Genomic DNA, 27,055 nt, shown 5'->3' with positions numbered 1-27,055 from the left:
AACATATTTTCAAAAGCACTTTTCCTCTCCCTCTCATCATTACACTCTTCACTGACCTCTTTCACCTTTTCATATACATGTGGATCAGTGAGTAACTATTTACATTTTATGCTGAAAATTAAGAGGCCAAGAAATGCATGCTAGAACAAAGAAGAGAATGTAAATCAATCTAATGCTAAAGCAATCAAGGAGAAAGTGAGGTAAAATCACTTTGCAGATCTGTTCCTAGCATTTTCCCTCCCCAGTTTCAGGAATGAGTACAACAAGCAATCACATGCCACCACAACTTAGCCTACCACTAATAGCATACACACAATGCCAAAAAACAGTGAGCAAACATCACTGAATATAATCTAAAAAGCAAAAAAAATATTTTCCTTTTGGCATGGATGTAAGATGCTATGAGGTAGAATAACAGAACCCTTAGTAGAAGGTGATTGCAAATTTCTCCCATTGCCCCAGCAGCACGCTCTGATCCCAAGGAGTTAAAGACTACAACCAAGCACAGTTCAACTTCCACAATCTCATCCAAAACTGGCACCTCTGGTGAGATCATGAAAGGTCATGAGGAGACCATGAGGGACACAGACATCTGAGCAACTGGAAAATCCATTTTACATGTGTGAGTTAATTTAATTGTCTACTTAGATGGCAGGAATCTCTTGTCACTGTTGAACTAAGGTCACTGAATCATGAGCTTAAAATATTCTTCATCCCTCTGTCCAAATTCAAAGTTTCAAGGCCATTGTGGCTTTTATGTAACCAACTATGAGATGCTGCCAACAGATCAGTTATTTCATTGCTACACAACGAAAATGTTCAGAATCAGACATGGGAAGAAATGCCTCAAAATGCACATCTGGCTGTGAAATCAGTCACTTCGCAACTTCTGAAAGTCTTTATTTCTGTGTGGTATGCACTTGCCATATTTGAGAGATGCTTGATATAATCTGTGCAGTGAAGAATTACATCTAGGCCTGATTTCTAGACAACACCTAACTGTAATAGCCAGCATATTCCAATGAGAGACAGTTCATTTGACTTTCTGCATCTTGTTTTACACAAGCTGGGAACACTCCTGCTATGCCATCTGTTCCTACCACAGAAGCAGCAACACAAGGACACAGAAGAAAATGAGCTATGCTTTGGCAGTTTGGTCCTGCTTGAGCCAAGGCAGCATATGGTTATGTTGTGTGTTCATCAAGACATCAGTGCAATGAACTTCCTAATTTCCATTGAGGATGGTAGCCAGGCTATGCTAAAAACAACTATGTCACTCATAATAGCAATAACAAGGATGATAACAGTAACAGCAAACTACAATAGCACTGCCGTGCCTAATGTCTTTATAGTTTTAATTTTCTGTCATTTCCTTCACTTACATTGCACTATCGATCTTTAACTCTGTATTGAAAGGGTTGCTAAATTGTTGTACCCTGAGCAAGTGGACCATTTATCTGGACTAAAGCTAGAAGAGATATGAAAGGGGGAAAAGGGTAGTTACATGCGGTCAAAATTAAGTATTTCTTAGACCACATTTCCAGGCTGGAATTAGCCAGGTTCTGGAACATGAGAAAAAATGTCCTTATCTGTGTACACAATCCTTGCTGGATGCCCTTAAAATTCCAAATAGCAAATTTGAGATCTTCATCTGCTTATTTATGTTTTGAGTACACCACAGCCTTGCCACATAAGTCCATGTACTTTGGACACAAGCTGGACATTACATCGAGTCATACCATAACTTTACAATGTCTGCATAACGGAGTGAGTCTCCCACACTTTCCGTTTACCTGACAGGACTAATGGACAAGTCTGACAGGGAGGCTTCCTCTGATATGTGTCGATATGTGGTATATCACAGAACAGTAGAACTGCTGAGGCTGGAAGGGGACTTTTGATCATCTAGTCCACAGCCCCAGCTCAACCAGAAGCAGTTAGAGCAGGCTCCCCAGGACTGCATCCAGTAGGGCTTTAAAAATCTCCTCAGCTGGAGACTCCACCACCTTTCTGGGAAACCAGTGCTTGGTCACCCTCACAATGAAAAACTGTTTCCAGATGTTCAGAGGAAACCTCCTGTATTTCAGTTTGTGCCTTTTACCTCCTGTGCTGCCACTGGGCACCACTAAAAGCCTGGCTCTGTCTTCTTTGTCCTCCCCATTTAGGTTAGTTTTACACATCAGTAAGAGCTTCCCTGAACTTTCTCTCCTCCAGGACAGTCTCAGCTCTCCTGGCCTCTCCTCACAGGAAAAAAGCTCCAGTGCTTCTCTCTTCCCAGTACAGCCCAGGATGCTCTTAGCTGCCTTTGCTGCAAGGGCACACTGCTGGCTCATGGTCACCTTCTTGTCCACCAGGATCCCAAGTTCCCTCTCTCCCTAGCTGCTTTCTATCTGGTCAGCCCCAGACTGACTAATAAGATTTGTAAGTGTCTGAAAATGAATTCCCCTTTAAAATGTGTGCCTGCATAACACCAGACTTGGATGTTGATGCACAAATGGCAAAGAAAAAAGAGATCCTTTAGACTAGACCAGGCAGTGGAATTTCTTACAGCCAGCTGTGAAGTGTTGATGAGTCAAACATGAGACTTAAAGTGGAGTGCTCAGCTTGCAGCTACCCTGACTTAAAACATTCCTCTCAGACATTCACACAGTACTACAACAGATAGTCATAGTCTTCTGCTTTGAAAACATCTCTCTGGTGTAGTTTGATAAGTTTCCGCTCTCTCCTGCACAACAAAAGAAGATAAACATGTGTGAACACCAGTCTTATGCCTCCTATGAAATACAACTCATCTTCAACCTTCTACATCTGTCATTTCAAATACAGAGATGAAACTTTCACTGGGCTATCTCAACTCCCAGGTCTTTCCAAGGGAAAAGAGAATCCTTGAAAAAGAAAATATTGTACAGAATTTGTTACATCGTGAAGATTGCTTCCAATCAAAGGCAAGTGATCAGTAGCCTGTTACAGTCTGAAGTGTCATCTGGATTCCTAATTCAATAACCACATGGCTTCTGTAACTATAAAACCTCTTTCTAAAGTTACTGGCTTCTTCCATGACCTGAAGACATGGCCAAAGCCCACTACATCTTCCTCTGGATCAACTCTGGATCTTCTGGATCGACTATCCTATCCCACTGTACATGGCAGCAGATGGAAGCTACAGAGTTCATAACTAAGGGAGGGAAGAACACATTCCCAATGACCCAATCAGGAGCCAAAATCAAATTGATCTTCCAAATCACACAATGAGAAGGCTGCACCCTCTCCTGGTGGATCAAGATTCCAAAGACAAGACCTGCAATACAACAGATGCCGTGATAAAGGGTGGCAGAATTCCACCTCTTCTGCTGAGATCTCACTGATGGAATATGATTGTGATCTCAAAACTTACTCTTACCAGAATGAAATAAAAGCTTAGCTCACAATAACTCACAATTCTATAGGATTTTTTTCAATGAGAATAAATGGAAAAAGCATCAATAAAAATTTTGCCACATTGCACTCTTGCTCAATGCACTGCAGAGGAAAGGGGGAGTATATATGGTTAATGTTTCCTTTTCTGACCTTTTTATTTTCACAGAAAGCTTTAGTCTTGGACATCTGAACACATTAGACAGATGCACAAGGGTTAACAGGTTAAAAATGTGAAAGCATAAGTGTATGGTTCGCAATATTTCTGCAGTTCTTCTCAAGGCAAAATTCTACTGAATATCAGTCAGATTAATTCTTTTGTTGAAAAATGAATGCAGGATTGATTACCTAAGGCCTCTGCATCTCAAAGGATTGTACCTAGTACAAGAAGGACAAACTGTAAGCCACAAGTGAGGACAACCTCCTTCCAGGAGATTGAGAAGACAGAGATTTAGAAAGTCTTCAAGAAGCATTCAAAACAAGAATCTTGAATCTTCAGTTTTGAGGATGATTCTAAAGAAATATGTTATTTATTTAACATATTTCACGATTTAAATCTTTATAACTTTAGACCCATTATACAAGTCAGAACTTTCCAGCATCTGAAACAGAGAAATCAGAAAGCACCTCTGCATGATTGCTTATAAAACCAAAATGTTGTATAAACACATACAGGGCATTAAGAAGATGAAACCAGCTCCACTAATTTCTTCAGCCTACACAGACATATGACCAAAGGATAAAACTATCATCTTCGAGATATTATATCTATTCTGCACCATTTTAATTTCTAAGTAGTCAGATCTTTTGCCCAAGGAGTCTTCTCACTTGGCACCACTAACACATTCCTGAAAAGAATCATCTATTCATTTCAAAGTTGAATAGGAACACAATTTACTAACAATTACTTCAGCTACTTATTCCTCCAGATTTCAAATATGAAGCCACAGCTTTGCACCCCTAAAACAAACTGATCCTGTGGGGCAGGATATGGGTTAGATTCTCACCACTGTGTCCCAGTGCACCACAGTGCACAAGGACATCTCAGCTACTCCTGCATGACAAGTCCCACACACAGTCGGATCGCAGTGGATCAGCCCTTTTGGGGCAGACCAGGGGCAGGCATTGCCTTCTTTTCACACAGCAGCTGTTTGTCCTGGCCGTACAAACTTAAGAACAAGACAAATCCAACAGTATGGCAACTGGTTCCAAGGGTACCTGGAGGCACAAGCAGTCCCTGGAGAATCCACATGGTGAGGCCAAAGCAGGGGCAGCATCTCTGAGCAGAAGTGGTGACCACTTCAGAATAGAATGAATGTCCTCCTGCACATGCAGAAGACATATTCATGAATAAGGACAGGTGCTCATTCTGAATAATCAATCTTAGGAACTGTCACCTGTGAGAGTAGAGTGGATAGGAGATTCACACTTAAATAAATATAACCTGTTTGATTTAAAAAAATCACTGCCTCCAGCAAACACTTGAGTATATATTTACATGAGGAACAGAAGAATGAGTAGGCAGAATACAATATTCCACTCCCTTCCAGAAGCCTGTTGCATAAAAATCCCACAAATACAAGCCTGGAGCAATGTCAAGATTATTTCACTGCTCACTAAAAACCTGCAGTTTTGCTGTTAAGCTTGATGTTTGGAGCAAGATTCATTAATGGTCCAACAAGAGGTAAAACCACTCACAGAACACAATCAGTTTTGGCAGCAAAGGACACATGACCTCATCCAGAGGCCATAACGGAGGTTCTCAGTGCAGAGTCAGATGTGGATTGAAAAGTAGGGAGACAACACTAAGAGCCACTGCTCTTAACAGGGCAAGACGATGCAGACACTGCCCTTTTTAAGAAGGCCCCAGGTCTGTGAGCAGTTTTGCGGACAGAGTAAAGCAGAACAGAACAGAGTGGCTGAAGGAGTCCTCTCGTGGGCTTGGCTAAGGGGATCAGACTGTGCAGTTCCAGTTCTTAACATTTATCCATTTAGAAACCTTTTCAGCTTAGGTCGTTCAAGTCATAGCATGTTCAGCATTATCTGTTGACAAATAACCTTTATAACATTTAAGCACAGGAGCACATTACTAAAAAATCGTCAGATTTAATATTTTCCTCTTTGCAGCTGACTCATCATGTGCCTTGAATTTGTATTTAAATCCTGTGTGTGTGTGCACAGAGTGTCTCTTGGTATTTGCTTTGGTTTTTCAAATATGTTGTTAAGTGAAAAATGTTCTGCTGTACAAGCCAAAGATGCTGAACATGGTAAGCTACTGTCAGTCTTAAAATACATGCTAACTTTTCAACTGCTACATTGCATAAATAGGTATTTACAGGCTGTTTAATGTGACGGAGTTCACAGGGGTTTTCAGACAAGAGAAGAGACGAAGATTTGATTCTATATTTCAGAAAGCTTGATTTATTATTTTATGATATATATTATATTAAAACTACACTAAAAGAATGGAAGAAAAAGTTTCTCAGAAAGCTAGCTAAACTAAGAATAGAGGAGAATGAATAACAAAAGTTTGTGGCTCAGACAAAGAGCTGAGCTAGCTAAGCTGTGATTGGCCATTAATTATAAACATCTAAGATGGGCCAACCACAGATGCACTTGTTGCATTCTACAACAGCAGATAACCATTGTTTACATTTTGTTCTTGAAGCTTCTCAGCTCCTCAAGAAAAAAAATCCTAAAGAAAAGATTTTCATGAAAAGATGTCTGCGACAGTTTAAAAGCAGATTATTTATGTAACAGTTCATAACAAATCCTGTAGCAACAGTACCATTTTCATGCAAATTTGAACTGAATGCCTTTTAAAAATATACTCCTTTTGTCTAATATACTTATTACAAAGGTAAAGCAGTTCAGAAAACAAAGTGTTAATGAGCTGTGAAGTTTTCAATATACAATACATCAACTTCAATTTTGTGAACATATGGGGCCAGATTCAGCTGTGTCAAAAGTCCAGAGATGTCAGAACATTCTGTAATCAGTATTTGCTGCCTTTGCACAACATTGGGCAGATGGTCACATTTTAAAGAGATTTCAGTACAGTGGCCATAAGTCCTTCCTCACTAATGGTGCCATATGATTGAGGTGTCTTAGGTCAGGATCTGCCTTCACAAAATGGTACAAAATCACAACTTCCATGGGATTTTACTAGAAATTTGGGATAAATCACATCTGAAAATAAATCCTTAAATTAAATCAGTGGTCACCAGTGCTTTTTTTTTACATTAATAACATTTGATCTTGAAATGCCACTTCATGTGTCAGGGCTCAGCCCCAGGCAAAGATTTTTCATTAAATGGGAAAATAAATGCTTAGAGGACAAACTCTGGAACCTAAAAGAAATTCAAGCCATCAGTTGTGCAAATAAACTGGAGTCATAATCTAGCCTTCAGAGAGACCCAGGGTCTCCCCTGCTCAGTTTCGTAAGTCACAGAAAGGATCAAGGAGAGCATAAAAGTTCTGCTGTGTAGGCATTAGCCTGCTACAACTGAAGTCTATTGAACAAAATTTATTAACAATTTCTAAATTGGCACTAAGTTAAAGAAAAATTAAAAGTGAGCTAAATTTTATATTTTCAAATGCTTTCAAATGCTTAGTGCATCTCCAAAAGTATGATCCTAAATGGATTATCCCTGAGACAATCTGTGCAGAGCCAGGAGTTGGACTTCCATGATCCTTGTGGGCCCCTTCCAACTCAGAATATTCTACAATAAGAAATTGTTCCATGAAAATTTGGAAACTTAATTTCTCTACTTAATTGTGACATTTTACTTCTGATGCAGAACTTCTGTGGTCTTCACTGAACCAGGCAACACTCAGAAAACACACAGGGGAGGCCACAGCAGCTTTGTGTCACAACTGGTGCTAAATGTAAAACTTCCAGGGGCAGCAGAACAATTCCCTCTCTTCGCTGACTCAGTACCAGCTTTTCCTTCAACACTGGCAGCAATTACTGGGAATTAGTGTCAAGTGGCCTAGGGCTGTGGGACAGACAGGTATCCCACAAGAGTATGGTAAGAGAAGGCCTCCAGGTGAAAGGAGCCTCAGATTTGGAGCCAACAAGTGCTGACCTACTGAAGGAAGATGAATCAAGTACAAATTCCTGTCATGCTCAGTCCTCTTGAATATACAACCATTCAATATTCATTTTCCAATTTTTTTACAAGCTGACATTTCAACCCCCCGCTCCTATTTCTGGCTGCATAACTTTGCTTCCTGCATTCCCCATGTATAAAAACCAGGATTCTTGTGTACAAGTATAATTTTTCCTCCAGCAATGCATAAAGGAGTGGGTGTTCACGTATATGTAAAGCATATGTGTGAGCATTCACCCACATTAACATTTTTGGGTTGTTAGTGGGTAGGTCTATGTGCAAGTAATCATAAGACAGGTTGAGTCTCATCTGCAAAATTGAATCAATCAGCAGAGATTTAGCTCACAAAGAGCTTGAGTCTTACAACATATTATTGACTTAAAGGCCATGCTGGTAAAGCAAATGGTATAAATTAAGCCATTTCTCATCAGAGCATTATATCCTTTAAATGTCTAACAGAGGAGTAAGCAAACAAAAAACATGGCTGTCCAAAAATGTCGGGTCTGTAATTCAGTCACTGCTAAACCAAGGGGACTGGGATTCTTTGGACAACTCACACACCAAAGGGATACTATTTGGGTTTTTTTTACCTGCTACCTCAGAGTTTTTTGCATCCAAACAGTGTATTAATATAATTTCTTATCTCTGAATTGCAGAGAGAAAAGAAGTCTTCTGAGTTGTGCTTCTCTGTCTGCTCAGGAGATCTGAGGAAGCAGGGAGAATAGATGGGCAAAGTAGCATGTGCAAAAGCATTTCTGAACGCAGCAAGTCACTCAGAAGATCTAGAAGGGACCCTTCAGCTGTCACTTTCCCAGAGGTATCACCTAACATTTTTGGGCCAGGGGTTTTATTATGTTGGTGTTTTTCCTATAACAGGCATTTTAATATATTAAGCTGAAAATGATAATATCTGTGGGACTTTTGGCATTGACAGCATTCAGTTAGTGCAAGAAACCAACAAGATCTGTCCACTGGGCCACAAATCCAGGAAAGGGCTATGACTTCAGAACAGCCCAATTCTGTTATACAGAAATCACTACCACGAGCATGGGGAGGGTACAGCTGAGTTCTGTTCTCACCATGGCATTTTATTTCCTGAATCTGGGTAGCTCCTCACAAGAAAAGGGAATTACACCCTAGCATCACTTACCACCCACAGACCCTGACAGATTTAGCAGGAGGTACGGTGATTCAGTATACAGAGGGTGGATTAAAAATAGCGACATTGTGGCTAAGTTGCGTCCACTGTGTCTCTAAACACCAACAGCCTCAAAGCAGCCACTTACAACACTTGAAAACTAGCTGTGCTATTGGAATAGTGTGCCCACTCACCAAGGTCATGAAATTTCTCATGGACATGAAGGCAATGAGGCCAAAAAAAAGACAATCTGGCCAAAAATCCTGATTGCACGCTTACTGAACAAAACCACTACTTCCTACTCCATGCATTTCAGCTTTAAAAACCGATGAGTCAAGAAAGTGAGTGGAGAAAGCAGCACAGCACAAACTCAGTAGCATTACTAGGCCCCTGGGTAGAGAAAAGCTCAAATATACACAGACTGTTCTACTTCCACTGTCTGCAATCAGTATGTTTGCTCTGGGATAAAACAAACACCCATAATCAAATACTGAAGGAATGCTGGACTGCATCTCATATACTCAAACAACTGATCAAGAAATAATTTATCCCTGTGCAAGTCTTGCCCTTCTAAGTCTGCCAAGGTCAGTGTCACTTTAGGTTATCAGCTGTTGGAAGTGCTGGCTAAGTTAAACTGCCTAGAGCAAGCTTTAAACTTACATATCCGACTTCTTGGACAAAATGCGTGTCTTAATTTATCTGAATTTGCAATCCCCTGATAATGCAAGGCACATTCTTCCCCTATGCTCCTTTTTCTCTGCTCTTATTTCCCTTTTTGGCTCAGGTAAGTCTTCCATATGCAGCAGACCAAGACCTCACTACAGAGAATATACAAGCATCAGTCAGCTGACATTCACCATCATATGTCCCTCTTAAGAGATAATTTAAATTAGATTTAAATCCTAGTAAGGTGGGTTTTTTCCATTAAAAGGTTGCTGCATGTACAGTCTCCTAAAGTGACTTAAAAATTATTTTTTTCTTCAACTTACCATAAAACCAGTAATCTCCTTATCAAGTATGCTGCATCACCATTATGAGCCACAGACTAGGACCTAAATCCCACTATTCAGTAATCTGAATGCAGGTTTTTGCTTTGGTCACAGTCTTAGCAAGTGTCCCAAAGGCAGTGGCGCCTCTCTGGTCTGCCCTGCACCTTCACATCAGCTCAGGCCCTTTGTTCCATTGAAAGTTTAGGGACTTTCGGATTATTTCAGTGCTTAAACTAATTCTAAAGGAGTTCTTAAATTCCAAAGTCATGTGACTACTTTTTAAGATGTAAACATGTTTTTTTATTCAAATATGACAGTATCACCACTCACTTTTACTTAGAAATTCAATGTTAGAAACTGGAACTGCTTGGATGCAACAGAGGATTTTAATGACCAGTTATTCCCCAGGTAAACCTATGTCCTGGTTTGAAAAGGAAGTGAGATTTTTGGGATGCTGTGGTCAAACCAATAGGTGCTCAGATTTGAATATTGGCACCTGGTGTGGCCACTGAGGACATGGATACGCCTCTGAGAACACAGGGGGTTAAAAGCAGAGCACTCCAAGGGGGAAGCTCTCTTGTGGGATGGAAGGGTGGAGGAACACTAAGAGGCATTGGGCAGCCACCCCCCCACCACCCCACGAGAGAGAGAGAGAGAGAGAGAGAGAGAGAGAGAGACAAGGTGTCTGTGCTGTGCCACCTCAAAATTTGATTGCACAGCCAGCTGAGAAGGAGAAGGAAGGAGAAGCGGGGGTGTGGTGAGAAGGTGCCCAGCAAGGCAGCCTTGAGAGTTCTGGACAGGCAGAGCCTGAGATTTTTAACCCTTTTCTTGGATAATGGAAACCTTACAAATGCTGATCCTCCTGGAGTTGAATGAGAAGAGAGATAGAGACGAGATAAGAGGAGATGGGCCACGAGAGAAGTTGAGAAGAATCTTAAGTGAGAGGAGGCGATGGAGTGGCCTTTGGCTGGACTTTTCTTGTATAGCCATGGACAGAACCATTTTTTCCTATGACACAGAGACTGCATTTAGGGGGAGGCAATGGCTTGAGCCAAGAGGGTGAAGTGATGTTACGTGAAGGAGTGCATGAACAGAGATGACAAGTGCGGAGAGTGGTGGTACCCACGATCTTCAGTGAAGAAGAAGACCTCTGTTCTCGAGACCCCTCAGCCCCAAGGGATGAATATGGGGGGGACTGGTGTCCCAAAAGTGAGAGACTGTGCTCTTTTTTGGAACTGGGCAAAGCATCCTTAAAAGGACAACCCTAGAAGCAGCTCTGGTCCATGCACAGTGGTGAAAGCACTGGGCATGGAAGGAAGATGTCACGATGGCAAATGATCTCTGGGCAGTGCCTCATGTAACATGGAAACACACGAGGTTTCAGCTGTGTTTCCAGGGGAAGCCTATGGTACAAGAGGGACTCCTCTCTCCTTGATGAACTGAGAATTGATTATCTGAAGGGCGGTGATGGACTGAGAGTTGGTGATCTGAGGGGTGGATGTATTGGAAATTTGGTGGGGGGAGGAGGAATGTTTTTGGAAGGTTTTCATTCTGAGTTCTTTGTGTGTTTCTTTTTATATATAGTTGTAGGTTTATAAAGTTTTTCTTCTTTATTCCTAAGTTGGAGCCTGCTTTGCTCTATTCCTGGTCACATCTCACAGCAGACACCAGGGAGCATATATTTTTATGGGGACACTGGCATTCCGCCAGCATCAAACCATGACAACCTGGCAGGAGCAGTGCCCATGCAGTCTGGTAGACTTTGCAGCACTCCATGAGATTAGGAGCAAAATCTTTCAGAAATCACTTTTCCAAACTGAATCCTGATCAGTTATTCCACGGGAAAATGTGATTTTTCCTTTATTATTCCGTAGTACCAAATGTCTAACCTCAGAAAATCATTCTTTAAATGTAAAATAATTAGCACTCTGAAGGAAAATTGAGAAAATATTTATACTTTAAATAGCACAAACCAAAGTCAAAACAAAACAAACCAACTTCTGTGTTGCTGTTTCAGTTAAATCAGTCACATTTTCTACTTTGGCTGTTTCCAGCAACAATTCAGGTTGCAAAGTCTCTGTCCTGTGCAAGGGCCTGTACAGTACTACAAGAGCATAGAACCATTCTCTCAAGGAATGAGCCTATTATGAATAGAAGCCAAATAGATGTATGGCATCTTACAGAACCTGGTTAAAAAAAAGAAGGATGAACATTAAACCTCTCAGCAAGATCAGATTGTTCAACAAAAGGCACAGTTGGTATGGAAGATGAACCTTTGTCTCCTCTTCAGAGCTAAAATATAGTGAGTCATGCCAGTAGCAGTTTTGCTATTTAGCTTTACGAATTCAAGTTATTTGCTTGGATGTACAGAATCATTCCCTTCCTACCACAGATCATATGAACTGATACTAAGGAACACTCAGGACTGGACACTGATCAGCCCTTGCTTTCAAAACTCACTAAGATAGCCCATAACAAACCAAATGAATACAGTCAATTTCAATAAGAGAGGCAAGAGTGAAACTACCATTACAACTAGGAAAAAAAGGGAAGTCTTACATAAAGCTCTCAATAATATATCCCTTGACATTTTTCCCCATCTAGCACATCCCTGTCTTGTTTTTCTGACTTTTATTTGTATTTCTGATCAAGACAAATGGTTTAAAAGTGTGCATGAAGACATTTTTTAAAAGCTAGTTGATCTAGACAGCAGACAGACCAGATGATCTGGAGAAGGCTGACTGGGAGCCAAATTACAAAAAGAGACATATTAAACATTCTTTAATTGCCTTGTAGCGTCCCAGAGAATCTCCCAGAAAAGGCACTAGTCCACCTGCTTATTTTATTTTCAGGTAAGTACTTTTAAAAATAAGCCAGAGGAACAGATAAGTATAGACTGACAAGGATGTAAGGCAGAAAGAATGAGTGATCTTCAGACACTGAAAGGAGAGAATGTACATCCAACCAGAAGGACCAGCATCATCTTGTGCTGTAGAAAAAAAAATCAGATTTTCCTCATCCCTGCATGTACATTGAGGGGGGCATAATTTTAGAACTGTTTCATGAGGTCAAATCTCTTCATCTCATACAAACTCTTCTCATCCCTACCTCCTCCATTCATTATGTCAAGTGTAGGAGGTAATACAGAGGATCCAGATTTGCTCTTGGAAATTTGGCTGTGGTGCTGGTGAACAGAGTCCCTATAGCCTGAATGACTGCCTTGGAGCAAGATAGGAAATTCACAGGAGAAATGGAAAGCTGATGAACAGGAAAATCCCTACATCATCCAATTTCCAAACATGTTCAGATCAGGGAAAAACTAGCAAATGGACTTCCAAGCTAACAAACAGCAGCCTCGTGTTAACATTCACAGTAAGCTGCCAGTCCCACTGCTCCTGAAACCCTGCTGCAGCTTCCTGCACTGCCTGGGGTTTGTACTTCAGAGGAGATTTTATGATAACAGAATCACTTGATGGCAAAGACAGAAAACCTCATCATATGGAAAATATTTTTTCCAACACTATAAGTATATATGCACTACGAAAGGACTTTTCCCTCTCCAATAAAACAACCAAAGAATTAAACTGAGATTAAGTCTGGCAAAAAGGGATCATAAACAGCAAATGCTAAGACGACTACAGAGCTGCAGCTGGGAACTGCTACATTGTTCCTTTGGAAAAAAACAATTAGCAGATCAGATTTAAAAAATATATTTAAAAAAATCAGATCAGATTTATAACTGTATTCCCTGAAAGTCTGTATTCTTAAATCACAGCTTCAAACAGGCCAGGATGGCAAAAGTCATGAATCATTTACCTGTGATACTAATGCACTGCAGCAAAAACTCCAGTTGACATAATTCTGAGCTGATTCCGAGTCCCCCCCTTACATTTATTAATATTCTAATAAATGTTGGCATGCTAAAAAAAAATTCAAAATACTCTTTTTTTCAGTCCTGTAACCTTGGCTTGGCTGACTTATGGGCTTCCTGAGTAGCACAGATCTACCTGCTCTAAGTAAAAGGTTTCTCAGACAGTCTTTTGGAAGAACCAAGAAAACTCTTTCACATGTAGAACACAGGGTTAAAAAATACACCTATTAGTAGCATCCAGGAAACACACCTCCTAGTACATCAAGGCTACTGCAGAAAGGCATCTTTCATCTTGGTTTTGATAAAATTCCTCTCCCTCCAGTGAATGCAATTTATCTGATGGATTTCTCTTTAAAATTACGAATGAAGTACATCTCTGTAACTTTACTGAATATGAAATAAAAATGAAATAGAATCTAAATATACCAAACATTTTCCTGCTCTCCATCCCTCACATGAATCCAGTATCACTCTTGCATCTAAACAGAAGCACTAGACGCAGCACTCATTCCATTTTTCAGTGTAAAAAGCAACCTTGTAAATGCTAAGAACCAGCATAAGAACCTTGAAAAGACTGTCAATGAGTGTAGTGTATTTTTTGCTGTTTCATTCCTGGGATGTGAGTTTTTTTCCTTAGTTTCTTACTTTTATTCAGCATATATGCATACATCTCACTATTAATCTTCCTCCCTACCCATCCACCTATCCATAAAATTAATAAGGGGCATGCTAAGTGTGTTAGTGTATGGCTGCATACAAAGACAGATATGTACCACTCCTTTATAACCAGATGCCCCTTCCTGCAATTTCTTCCACTGGCATCTCTTACAGCCACTGTGCAGAGGCATGTCCCATCTTGACCTAATTTCCAAGAGATCATAGGCATAATGCAGTTGGGCTTCATCTACACACATTGTGCAGTCATTCATATATTCTTTACTGGGATTTTCCCCTTGAACTAAAATATCCTAGCCTCTACAGACCAGCCTAGTCTTGACAAAATCAGTCCTAGACTGTACCTTCCTTGTGCTGGTCTCTAAGACAGATGCAATGGATCAGGGCAGCAGTGACAGATGATGCACAGGCTACCAGCAGCAGGGAAGAACTCTGCTAGACTTGAAAGCTGGATTCTTCCATCTGGGCAAACATTTCTGAGTGTTGAAAGAGAAGGGGGCAAGGCCTGAAACAACAGCCTCTCTTGTTGGGACACAAATCCCACAGGACAGAGTGAGGGGGAGTTTTGAAATGTGGGTACGGTGCTGTCATAGCCATGTCACACCCTCCAGCTCACCCATATAACTCCAGATGGTATTAACCTGGAATTATGTCTGAAGATAAGGGACTGTATCTATTGGAATATGAATCCCAATATTACCAGTTAGATGGTGCCTGGGCCAGTCTGACCCTCGCTGCTGGGCCAAAGGCAGCAAGTGCGGTATATCACCCCAGAGATACCTTGGCTTGCTGGAAGTTGCAGCTGGGCACTGAACAAGTCCAGGCTTGTTATGAACTCCGTTTACCTTAGGAGGAAAGATTTCAGGCGAATGGTGAGGAGAAAAAGGAGAGGATTCTGCTGGAGGGTTTAATGTCCAGAGGTTTATTCCATGGTTACAGAGGTCTGAACGTGGGCAACTGCTCCAACAGAACAATGACCACATGGCCTGATTACCTTTTTAAGCTCCCGAGGCAGGGGGAGGGGAGGGGACAGTAAGCACCAACCAGGTGAGAGGGGCAGGGTCTCAGGGGGGGATGACACCTAGACAGGCCAATGACCCCTGGGCATAGGGGCATCCTTTGAACTTGACCAACCACACGACGCCTTGCAGGAATGTTAAGCCTGATTGACAGGACTCACTCAGCAAGGGGCGAGGGGGAAGGGAGAGGGGGGTATAGGCACACCTGGGAGGTGACTTGGAAGTCTAAAATGGGACATTACAGCACACCGCAACATGTATCCTCCATACTTCTTCCTTGGCCCCACAGAAGAACCCCAGGCCTTGGAGAAGAGAACAAGGAGTGAAGAGAAAAGAGCACGTGATGTTATGAGTCCGCAATGGAAAGAACTGCCCAGGATTATTATCCCTAAATGCAAGGAGGGATAGAGCAGGACCCAGGACTGTGGCTGCTGCAGCTTGGTGCTCCCCCAGAATGCTTGTGACTGAACTTTTCGGAGGAGTCATGGTCCCCCTTCAGAGGAGAGAAGAATGTTCTGCACTTGTACAAGATCAACACAAATGTCTGTGTATTTTCATTTTTACTATTGCTCATGATAACACCATTCTATCTTAATTCCTTCAAGATTACTGTAAAGCTGGTAATTGCAATCAAGCTATTTTATAAGTCCAATTTACAGGAGACCAAATTATTATTTATTTTCAGTTATAAGTGGATCATTTGTGTCCTCTCTGAGTAAGATGATGTGTACAAAATATCCCTAAAAATGTCAGCTAAGTGGAGAGATACAGGAAAATGCCTCTATCTCATAAGTGCCCATTGCTTTCAGAATACAAATCATTCTCACACAAACACAGCAATAGCATGGTAGGCTTCCACAGAGTATTATAAATACATTAAAAAAACCCTCCACTCTATGCCATGAAGTTCTTACAGCTAATAGATTTACCCAAGCAAGTAGGGCTGTTGACTTCCATCCCCACACCACTGCAGATCACCTCTTGCTAATTCACCTCTTAGTGCTGCTCTAAATCTAACTTACAATTTAGTCTCCTCCCCACGCACTCTCAAATATCCCTCGAATATCCCTCACCTCCCCCCCGCCATTCCTGAATTACACAATCTTTCTGGATACCCACAATTACCAACCATTTCACAGGAAATGGGAATGCAGGCACTAGGGGTGACAGCTATCAAGCAGCTGCTTATCAAAATTCCAGTTAAAATTGTTTATTTGTAAACACACATGGAAGTTTTAAGCTATTGACTGGCTTTTTTGTGTGGATTTAATCTATTACCACAGGGCTGTTCAGTATAAACAACTTCACTCAGTCTGCAGAAGTAAAATACTAATTCACTTGGGTGCAATTTACTATGGCAATAACCATACTGTTTACATCATGATCAAGTACAAAGAGTAGGTCTAATACCTCCAAGGAGAACAGACTGTGTAAATAAGCATATTTTATGGGAGGGCTCTGAGATTTATTCCTGATGCTTTCCAATTGTGACTTTGGAAAATCCTTGCAAGCCCTTCAGAACAAGCAGGGTAAAGCTGACCTTTTTGATAGCTGTTGGTAAAATATCTGATCTTGTGTTAAGCACAAACTTAGCTGTGACCTTCACTAAACCAGAAAAATGGAAGTTCCACCATCAAGAATCACAACAGCTCCTTCTGTGCTGGCAGCAACACATGAACATTGGGGCAGGTCCAGCTAAACTTCAGGTCCCAGGATGTTAAATAATCCATAACTTTTGAAAGACTCTTTGCTGGGGCAGTCTTCATTCTTCCAGCCTGACCCAGGAAAATGACAGCAGCAGTCAGGATGGCCCAAGACATAGCACTGATGGATTTCTACTGACAAGCAGCACAGTGGAGGAAGTAACACTTGGGAATCCCACACTAGAGATGGAAATCCTCAGAGTCGTATGTTAGAGCAATAACAATTTGAGTTAGACCAGACAAAAACATTTATAAAGGTTTGAGAATGAAGCATTTGGATAGATGGTAGAGTTTCCAACCTAAAGTCTCAAATGGTAAGATGCCTGAGGTAAATGTGTGACTCCCCTGCTCAGGGCAGGAGGAGAAACTACAGGCACTTCTGAGCTCTTTTCCAGTCCTATTTCTGTGACTCTGCTCTCAAGTGTGTTGTCCCATGTCTTGAAATGAAATTTCTGTTCCATAGTTTTCTACTGCACACACTCGCTGGTACTAATGACAGAAGTGAGAACAGGACACCATGTTTACAGGCTTCTTTTTCTGAGCATCTTCTCCTCCCTCCCAGCATGTATGACAGCTTTTCTCTTGAATTTGTATGGTTTTCTCCAGCCTCCTGACAGACAAACAGCTATGAGTTTTGCTGCCTTTCTGCAGTACTAAAAAAGATCTGAAGGCTTTGCATTTTCAAAGACAACTACTTCTTTTTAGCGTTTTCTCTCGGTCTCTGGAATGGGAGGCCAGTGATATAATGATTCCTCTGATTCATGTACATGCCATATCTCATTTTTTCTTTAGCAGTGTACAAGAGAGTGTATTTTTAGGATATTATCTCATGATACCCTTGATAACCCAACTTCTACATAATCTAACCCCTAGTAACATAACCTATTTTCTTCCTCAGGCTATTGTAAGCTATTTCCTCTTTTCAGTTCATAAATTTTTCTAGTTAAAGAATTTGGCTCAACACAGAAACTCTGCTTCACCCTTACCTGTGCTTCACCATGTGCAGAAAGGATCAAGGGAGCAGACCTGTTTCATCCTTCTATTTCCTCTGTATTACATCATATGCTTCCATGAGCAAACATTTTTAAGCTGAATCCATATTTTTATGGGAACACATTACACATCCACTGATTTCCAAAGAGGGACAGGCAGTGGCACTCAAGCCACAGCCTGCATGGAGCTGCCTGTCATGCAATGATCTTTTCCTCTCTAACTGTTCAAGTATGTTAGAATTAATTTAAAACACATGCAGTACTTCTCTAATGTTGCTCTTTTGTGTAAACTGTGATCATGAACCAAATGAGTGAGCAAGGCAGAAATACCCTTCTTCTTAATATGGACTTTACAGCATTAGAAACCTGCATAATACCATTTTTCAGGGCTCTACCCTAACTCATTACTTTTTTTTTTGTTGTTATTCTGAAGATGTTTGTGGTGTCTGGAAAAATGCCATGTGCTATCTCAGACATAAAGGAGTCACAGAAATAAATCACACTGGAAAAACTCTCTTTGATTTGCTTAAGTAGCAATTTAAGTGAATAGGAAATCAGTTGCTCATCTCAATTAGAAGACAGTCACAACCAAAAAATCCTATTATAGAGACCATATTATAAAATGTGGATTAGGAATTCCCCTAAATTCTATTTACAGAAGAAAGTTACAGATGAAGATCCAAAGTATCTCTTCCCTGTATATGGCAACATCTGTTTCTTATGTAAAATGCGTCTTCAAGACATTTAATCTTTCTACAGTCATTTCTCCATCTACAAAGGAGCATAATAAAACTTACATTCCTTTATAAAGTGCTTTAAACTCCATGGATGAGAAGAACTACATGAAAAAAAGTCACATTTTTATTACTGTTGTTACTATTAAGCTACCACAGTCAAGAATATTTGTCAAATTATGGGTTTAATGAGATAGGTTTATCAAAAGTAAGCAGGAGTGCTGGCAGAAAAGCCCCTATACTCCTTTCTGAAGTTGGTCATCAGTGACAAAATCAATTAATACAGAAATGTTCCTGATAAATTCTAGACTCTCCCTAGCTAAAAAAATGCTTGACAACAAGCAGAAGAGCAACCCAGGATGGACACTACTTAATTTAAAAGAATCAAAGGTCACAAATGTGGAAACACATTTGCCCCACAAGATCTCAGTGAGCACAGATGGCACCACCAACCACTTCCACTGTTTACAGTACAAAGAGAAAGAAACATCCTGACTCAGATGAATCCCATCAGCAGTCCAGCTGTTCAGGAAAAGCCATTGAGAGCCTCCTCTGCAAAGCAAGAGGTCAAGCTTGGTGCCACCAAAAGCAATAGGGCAGTCAGATAGATGGTGAGTGTGGACACCAAAAACTGCTGTTATAAACCACTGTGAGAATTAATAAATGTACAGCCCGTAATTGGTTTCATAATGCTCTGCTTGTGCCACCTCGAAGGAAGTAGCTGAGGAGACATAAAAGCAAGTGAGGAGATGCCAGTTTCACAGTTAAATTGCTGAATTTGTTAGGATCCTTGTATCTTCAGTCCCTTAATATGTTAGCAAAGCAAATTTTTTCACTTAGTGAATCAAACTGTACACACTACATCGCTTTATCCCTCGAGCTCATTTTTTGACTAAGCAATGCTCACCAGTAAATGCAGCCCAGCCTTCATTCACATTTGCACCGGCACACAGCAAATATGAATTCAGGCCATATTTTGTGGTCCTTTTCCTGCCTAAAACCTCATGAAAATGCACAGCACAAGTGCGAGGTTTCCTGCTTCTAATACTGTGTATTTTGTTATAAAAGTAACTGAACTGCAATCAGAGTTCAAATAATATTTGAAAAAAAAGGTTGAGTACATGATCAATCCTGTAGAAAAAAATCTATAAGAATCTGTAAAAGTAAAAAAATATAGCATTTTCCCAATTCTGGTAAGAATATTTAATTATTAAACCCCACAAATAGCAACCACAAAAATAATGAATAGTAAAGAACCTTCTATTTTGATAAAGCTCAGTTTATGCTTGCTAAAATTTCTATTTCTCATTCTGGTAACATTTTCTTTGGGAGGTTCTCAAACTCCCTCGTAACATGCCCACAAAATACATCGCTTATCTACTTTATAGATGAGAAAATCAAGCAAAGCATAATTAATTCTCCTAAAGTTGTAATCATCCCTAATACAGAGATCAAAGATACTCTATTGCAATCCTGGGAGTAAGGGAGCAAAGCAGCAAAGCAAAAGTTAACCTCAGTCTCCAAATGACACAGCACATCAGTGATAAAGCTCCTTCTAGCACAGTGCTAAGAAACTGATTTAAGATTAATCTATCGAATATGCCCATGTCTCTCAAGTCTGTAGGCAGATGGATGTGCCACTAAGACAGATGATGAACTGTCATCCTCTGATGTCACCAGCCTTGCCACTTGCAATCAGAGCAGCACCAAAATAGTGATTAACTGGTGAGAACAGAGGTTGCATGAGGTACATATGAGACTAAGATCCTGTCACTGTGGGAAAAATCTTATCCTTTCAAAACACTGAGCTTCTCCAATAAGCTGGAGGTTAAGAAAAATCCTAGAAAACAACTGATGATTCCATCAAATGTACAAGGAACTCAAGGCTGAAACGTCTATTTTGCTTGACAAGAAAAGCAGACGCACTGAGAGGGAGACAGTAAAATACATTAGCTGCAGACTTAGTGAGAGGGTATCAGAAAACATTTAGAGTTTTCAGAAAACTTTCTTTATAATCCCAAAATCACATAGAAGGTACTTATGGCAAATCTCTGGCTGGCTTTTCTTGCCAGAAACAACTGCAGGTTACCAAAAAGTCAGCCCTATCAAAGACCTGCATCATCATCATCATCATCACATATCAAACGCTTGTATTACCCCAGGGAAACAAGTCCACTACCCTCAAAGACCTGAGGGATGTGGTTTTGATGGCCACTACATCCGAAGTCAATGGTTAGTTACCATAACCATTGCATATCCAAAATTTCAATCAAATATAATACAATCACAGAGCAGCAACAATTCAGCTTTAGTGTAGAGAAAGAATCTCACCACTGTTCTTCATGGAATCACTAATATTCAGTTTTTTTGACGGTTTCACAATATGCCAGATTTCTTTGCAATTGTGCATGATGTGCTTCCCAGCACATCTGCACAAAAGCACTACTGATGTGCAGGGATGTCGCCTGCAGAACGTGCAACCAGGGAAACATCACAAATTGATTACTGTAAGTGCAATACAACAGATTATAATGCCAAAAAGAGCACATTTTTTGCCCTGGGAGCTACAGGGAACCAGAAGCTGAATATAATGCAGCATCATCCTATAATGACAACAAAGGAACCCAGGATGTCTGAGCAGGAGGAGAGCTCCAAGGCACAGGATATTCCTCAGCTCTGTTCAATGCCAGTTGAGGCACATTCCACAGAGAAGTGGTTCCATGAGAGCAAGCTCATAGTCTGAATGACCAGTAATCCAGAAAGTACAACAAAAACTTAGGAAAAGTTCAGAAAAACTGGAGCCATCCAGGCTTTGGAGGAACTGGAGTGTGCATTTCTGCAGCAGAACACCAAAGAGATGAAACACACCATGAAATACAGCCAGAATGCTAACACTGCTCGAGGCCAGGAGGCAAAACAAGGTCATGGCCCCCTCCAAGCCTGTGGTGATGTGTGCTGCAGGCCTGAGACTCTCCACTGGGCCCTGCAGAAGAACATAGTTCACCCAACTGACCCATGACAACCAAGCAGACACATGCTCAAGTGACATCTGGGTACAAGACAACACAACAAATCTCAAAACCAGAAGCTTATTAAACTTTTTTTCTCCTTCTCCTTTGAGATTTCATCATTCTCCACTATTTTAATATAGTTGCAGGAATTTGAAATACATGTAAAAATTCATCATTACAGCTATTTTCTCCATACTAGTTTCACAGTGAACTCTATACAATACCTTAAAACTCCAGGGTAAGTTGTCATCTGCTCCATCCACTACACATTTAATTTCTCCTCATACCAGACTTCCCAACGTGCTCCTGCTTTGTCTCTTTTTTTGTACCTCCTGATGAGGAGCAGCTGAGGGAGCTGGGGAGGTTCAGCCTAGAGAAAATGAGGCTGAAGGGAGGACCTTACCACTCTCTACAACCACTTGAAAGGAGGGTGTAGCCTGAAAGGTGGGGGATGGTCTCCTCTCCCAGGTAACAAGCAACAGGACAGGAGGAAATGGCCTCAAGTTGCACGAGGAGGAGGTTTAAACTGGATATTAGAAACAATTTCTTCACCAAAAGGGAAATCAAGTATTGGAACAGACTGCCCAGGGAAGTGGTTGAGTCAGCCACCCCTGGGGCATTTAAAAGATGTGTAAATGTGGCACTTGGGGCCACGCTTTAGTGGCGGCCTCAGCCGTGCTGGGTTAACACTTGCCTCGATGATCTTAAAGGTCTTTTCCAACCTAAATGATTCTGTAAAGAGAAATGACTAGATGAAAGCCACAGGCTAAGTATGAGAGATACACTTTATCCTCAGTAGCAACAGAGTTTTTAATACATCAGGGATGACTGAGGGATATTGATAGCTGAAAGGTTTGCTCATTTTAGTTCACTTCTACAGGAAATTTTTTTGCTAGATTCACTTTTGCAAAAGTCAAAGTGTAACAAAGTTATTCTCTGTAGGGTTATTGACAAGAAAGAAAGAGCTGTAAGTAGTATTGATTTGGGGTGAAATGGTAGAATGTGACAATCAATAGAGCTTAGTCAGATATAAGATAGACGAAGACACACAAGTCATTACAGGATTATTACAGGAGACAAATCCTGTATCAGTCAAGGAAGGGAAGAATCTGTAAATGGGATCCAAAATATAAGCTGTAGATTGCTTTTTAGAAAAAATAACCCTAAATTATTCATTTTAATGTTTTAATATGTGAGGCAGTTTTTATTTCAGCATATTGTCAGTGCTGTTTTTCTAAAGCTTTTGAAACTAATTCTTTCCACCTCATAGTATTTTCATTAAATGTCATCAAAACTCTTTTCTAATCTCTGAGAGAAGTATGATTATCTTCATTTAACAGATAATGAGAAGATAGAAGGAGACTGGAGCTACATTTTCCAAACTAGTCAGTAATGCCACGTGCCTTGTGTCTAAATACACAGATCCATAAAATGAGTCCTACAGAAATGAAATTTTCAAAGGTACCAGAAAATCACAACTTTGGTCAACAGCTGCATACAGAGTTCCCAAACTCTGGGTCACAGGCTGGGGAGCCAAAAGCTGAGCCCCCACAGCAAACACAGCAAGCTACATAAGTACAGTGAGCCTGCTCACAGATACAACAGAGCCTAAAATAGGAGGGATGCTAATTCACAGTCCTCTGCTCTAATTACAAAGCTCATTATTTTTACCACTCAAATGACTCAGGGTGAAAGAAACCCAACAACTGCATATTCTACCACATGAAAGGACTTTGCTGGGATTTATACAGTGCCTACCTTCTGAGCACAACCACACCGGAAAATAATAGCAACAAACAGAACAGCAATGAATGTTTTTCACTAGTGATTATGCCCATGAACAATCATTCAGTGCATTGCCTTTTCCTAGACTCTGTCCAAAAATACCCCCAAATTATTGAAAGATACTAAAGTGATTTACAAATGAAATTTGATACAGAATTAGTTACACCACTGAGGTGAAAGGCAGTGGCATTAGTAACGATCAGCATCGCACAACAATTTATTGCAGGCTAGGATGAAAACTATTCAATTTGAGGGAGATATAAACCATATTTTGAAGAACCTTTTGCACTAGTTGGCCAAATAAGTGCTAACAATCAAACTGTGGGATATGCAGAGCCTCAGGGGGGAGGGGGCCTTGGAGCAGCTTCATTTTTATGAATGGAGCCATAAGAAGGTTAGAGAAGGAAAGAAGCATGCACAACTCCAATCCCAAGAAAGGCACAGGACAGGCTGAATAGGGCGACGACACTGAAACATGAACTGCCCAGGAAATCAAGGTTGCACAGTTGTAATAAAATAAATCTTAAAAATAAAAAGGCAATGATTTCTAAAGAGGGGTATGTAGTGACTGCAATGGTTTAAAAGCTTTTTTAGCTGGAATCACATTTGCAGTCACAGGATTTCTATTGGAAAATGGCATTATCGTCTCCAGAGAGAAATATAGAACTGAATCAGGAGGAGGATGGACAAGATGACCTTTTGAAGCTCTCTTCAGCCATACTCCTGTAAGTCCATATTCAGTGACAGAAAACACATCTGGACTAGAGCTGTTGTGGCTTAGGCATTCAAGTTAGAAAATTTTGGTATAAATCTTTGGCATGAGAAGAAGAAGCTCAAGCAATTTTTATATCCGGCTCTGCCTGCCATTAGTGATGTGATTCAATCATAAAAATGGCTTATTCCCCCAACACAAATATATAATACCATGCTGGAGTAGGAATGAGAAGCTGCTCTCATATCACAGCTAAGTACATTTTGCAGCAAAGCAGTTTACTTTAAGATTTTTCCAGTAATCCAAGTCTAATTATGAAATCAATTTAAAACAATTTTGTAATTAAATGTACCTCCTGAAATGTCTCACAGGCTCAATAATTTAAATTATAGTGTTAAAAAGGTAATTAAAATTAAAAAGGCCAATTAAGGCTGGGTCGCTCCTCCACTAGGAGAGTGCTGAAGGAGGTTGCATTTACAAACCCGAATCGCCACCTTTCTCTCCAAATTCCTGCTTTCCCCAGCTGCACGGGGATTTTGCACCGAGAGTCATCCAAGAGATGTCGGAGCCGACCACGGCAGGGCAAGGTTTTGAGGTTTTTTTTCCGCTTTAGATTCAAAAAAATTATGCTGTTTCAAAATGAAGCAGTACTTACAGAGAGCCAGTGCTCCCTCCTGCCGGCGGTCCCCACGCAGGGTGCCAAAAGCTGCGCGTCCCCGCGGCGGGCACGGGAGGGGGTGGGGGGCGCAGGGGGGTGAACTTTCCTACTCTCCTCGGGTCGGGGCTGCGGGGTCGGCTGGGGATGGGGTGGCGCGGGCCGGGGCCGGGCGGAGGAGGGGACCGGGGACGGGGCCAGGGCACCTCACTCACTCACCGCCCGCCGCCAGCCCCGGGCCGAGGCTCAGCGCCAACTGCAGCCACAGCGCCGCGGCCAGCGCCCGCCGCCGCGCCGCCAGGAGGGCACCGCCGCCGCTCGGCTGCTTTCCATGACACATCTTCTGCCCGCCAAAGGCATCCGGTTCGCCGCCACCTGCAACGAGAGAGCCGCTCCGCTTCGCCGCTGCCCGGGGCTCCGCGCCGGCTCCGCGGGTGGCCCCCGAGCCGGCCCCCGCCCGCCCGGGGACGCGTTCCCGCCCGCTCCGCCGCCCTCCCGGCCCCGCGGCTCCGCTGGCCGTGACCCCCGCCGCCGCTACCTGCGGGGCCCCCCCCCGCCAGAGCCAGCGGTACCTCCGCGGCTGCTGCCGCCGCCTCCGCCGCTGCGGCTCGGCAGCCTGCCGGGGCCGGGCGGAGCGCACACGCATACTCACACACGTTCACACGCCACACAGGCGCACAGGGACTCCTGCGCACCCTGCAGCCGGCCGGCCCTACCTGCCAGCGGGGCAGGCAGCGGCAGCCGCAGCGCGCACCGGCCCGGCCCGGCCGCCGTGGAGCGGAGGCGCGGGGAGCCGCGAGCCGCGGGCAGCCCCGGCGCGCCAAGCACGCATGGCAGCCGCGGGCACGGCCGAGCCGCCGCTCGCGCTGTGCCGCCCGGGCAGCCCGGCCCGCAGGGGCAACCCCTGTCCCGGGCCGGGAGGCGCCCCATCACTGCCAAGGGTAGGGGAAGGGGAAGTTAAGGCTTCGCTCCCGGTCGTTTCTGCTCATTTTCACCTCAAACGGGGTTTCATGGTACACAGCACTGACGGAGCATCTTTGGAGTGTCCTGTGCTTTGTCACGTAGACAGAGCGTTAGATACGAGACACGGTTTAGTAGCGCTGGTGCCAGTGCCTCATCTTTCACAGTTTTTGGGAGTGGGAAGGTGTATTCCTGAGCACTCTCACCCATCAGCTGCCTCTGGGGAAAGGCAGGACGCCTGGGCCTGCCGGCTGGAGCAATTTACTGTTACGAATCATCATCCAGCTATATTTAGTGAATCTGTGAAATTCACAGCCACGAATCACTGAATCAGAGACTCGGTCTCGTGGCTCCAGCAGCTGTGGTAGCTCTGTGTTTCCTGGTGCCATTCCACAGCTGGGCATTGCACCTCTTCCCTTGCTCAGAGGTAGCAGAGGGTGTCCTTTAGCTGAAAAGGACTCTGCTAAGCAGGTTAAGGTGTTTGGCACACTCCTGAGACACAGCAAGGGGAACAAAACCAGGGACAAGAGAATACACATTTAAATGAAACATGCCTATGCTTAGTACAAACACAGACCCAAAGGCACGTGAACATAGCACATCCTGATGCTTCAAAGTTAATAATAAATACTGGTAACACTGAAGTTCTTTTCATGTGTCTCAGCTATCTGATGCTCATTCCTCCAAGTTAAAACTTAAGGCTCTTCAGGATAGATTTTAGTTCAAATCATGTATCAGTTCAAAGGCCAGTGTAAGAAGCATAGTACTTTATCTCCCCTGGAGAAAATGGGCATCTCACAGTGAAATGCAGGTATTCTGCTAAGAATAGGGAAGTACTGGCCAATTTTCAGCTATGAGAATTTTGCTGCTCCCTTTAAACAGGAAAATTTGGAAACTATAGAGCATTTTCACCAAGCATCATTTCCTGATCAGGTCAATATTTATGTCCCCAGCCAGCCCAAAGAGGGAGTTCAGAGCAGTAATAGCTCTCATGTGCCGTGCAAACACAGCACAGGCACAGTTACATGATAGAGATATTCTTCAGAGGCAATAAGCCATTGAGTACTACAAGTGGTAGGACAGAGCAATAATGCAGCAATTCCTGTTATCTGTAATAAGAGGATCTTTATGGTACTGATTTGGTAGCTTTCATTTTTGAAATCAAAATAGCAAAAGATAATGTCGTGAGCAATCTGACACTATTCATGTTCTCCATCAATTGAAATGCAAAGTGCTGGATGCAATGTCTACCTTCAGTGTGGATGGAGCACCCAGACACTTCTGA

At 42.2% G+C, this 27,055-nt stretch overlaps 1 protein-coding gene across 4 annotated transcripts in view; it reads right to left on the bottom strand.

Moving 5' to 3' along the window:
• SUSD4 (sushi domain containing 4) overlaps window positions 1-25,555 on the bottom strand; it is a 73,206-nt gene extending 47,651 nt beyond the window's left edge. For 2 of the 4 annotated variants that reach the window (XM_054280267.1, XM_054280270.1), the window contains exons 1-2: window positions 25,383-25,433; window positions 25,030-25,185 (exon numbers count right to left, since the gene is read on the bottom strand). In XM_054280267.1, coding sequence (XP_054136242.1) covers window positions 25,030-25,150 — 121 coding nt within the window. In that variant the 5' untranslated portion in view covers window positions 25,151-25,185; window positions 25,383-25,433. Of the gene's footprint in view, window positions 1-25,029; window positions 25,186-25,348; window positions 25,358-25,382; window positions 25,434-25,526 lie in introns of those variants that run through there. The other 2 variants (XM_054280268.1, XM_054280269.1) reach the window with 2 other exon arrangements.
• Window positions 25,556-27,055: the final 1,500 nt, after the last annotated feature.

Source organism: Melozone crissalis, unplaced genomic scaffold (assembly GCF_028551555.1).
Source record: "Melozone crissalis strain CALT ecotype California unplaced genomic scaffold, PUWL_Pcris_2 ptg000027l_1, whole genome shotgun sequence".
Classification (NCBI taxonomy): Eukaryota; Metazoa; Chordata; class Aves; order Passeriformes; family Passerellidae; genus Melozone; species Melozone crissalis.
The sequence above is the reverse complement of the archived record's forward strand: the minus strand, read 5'-3'. Positions and strand labels throughout refer to the sequence as shown.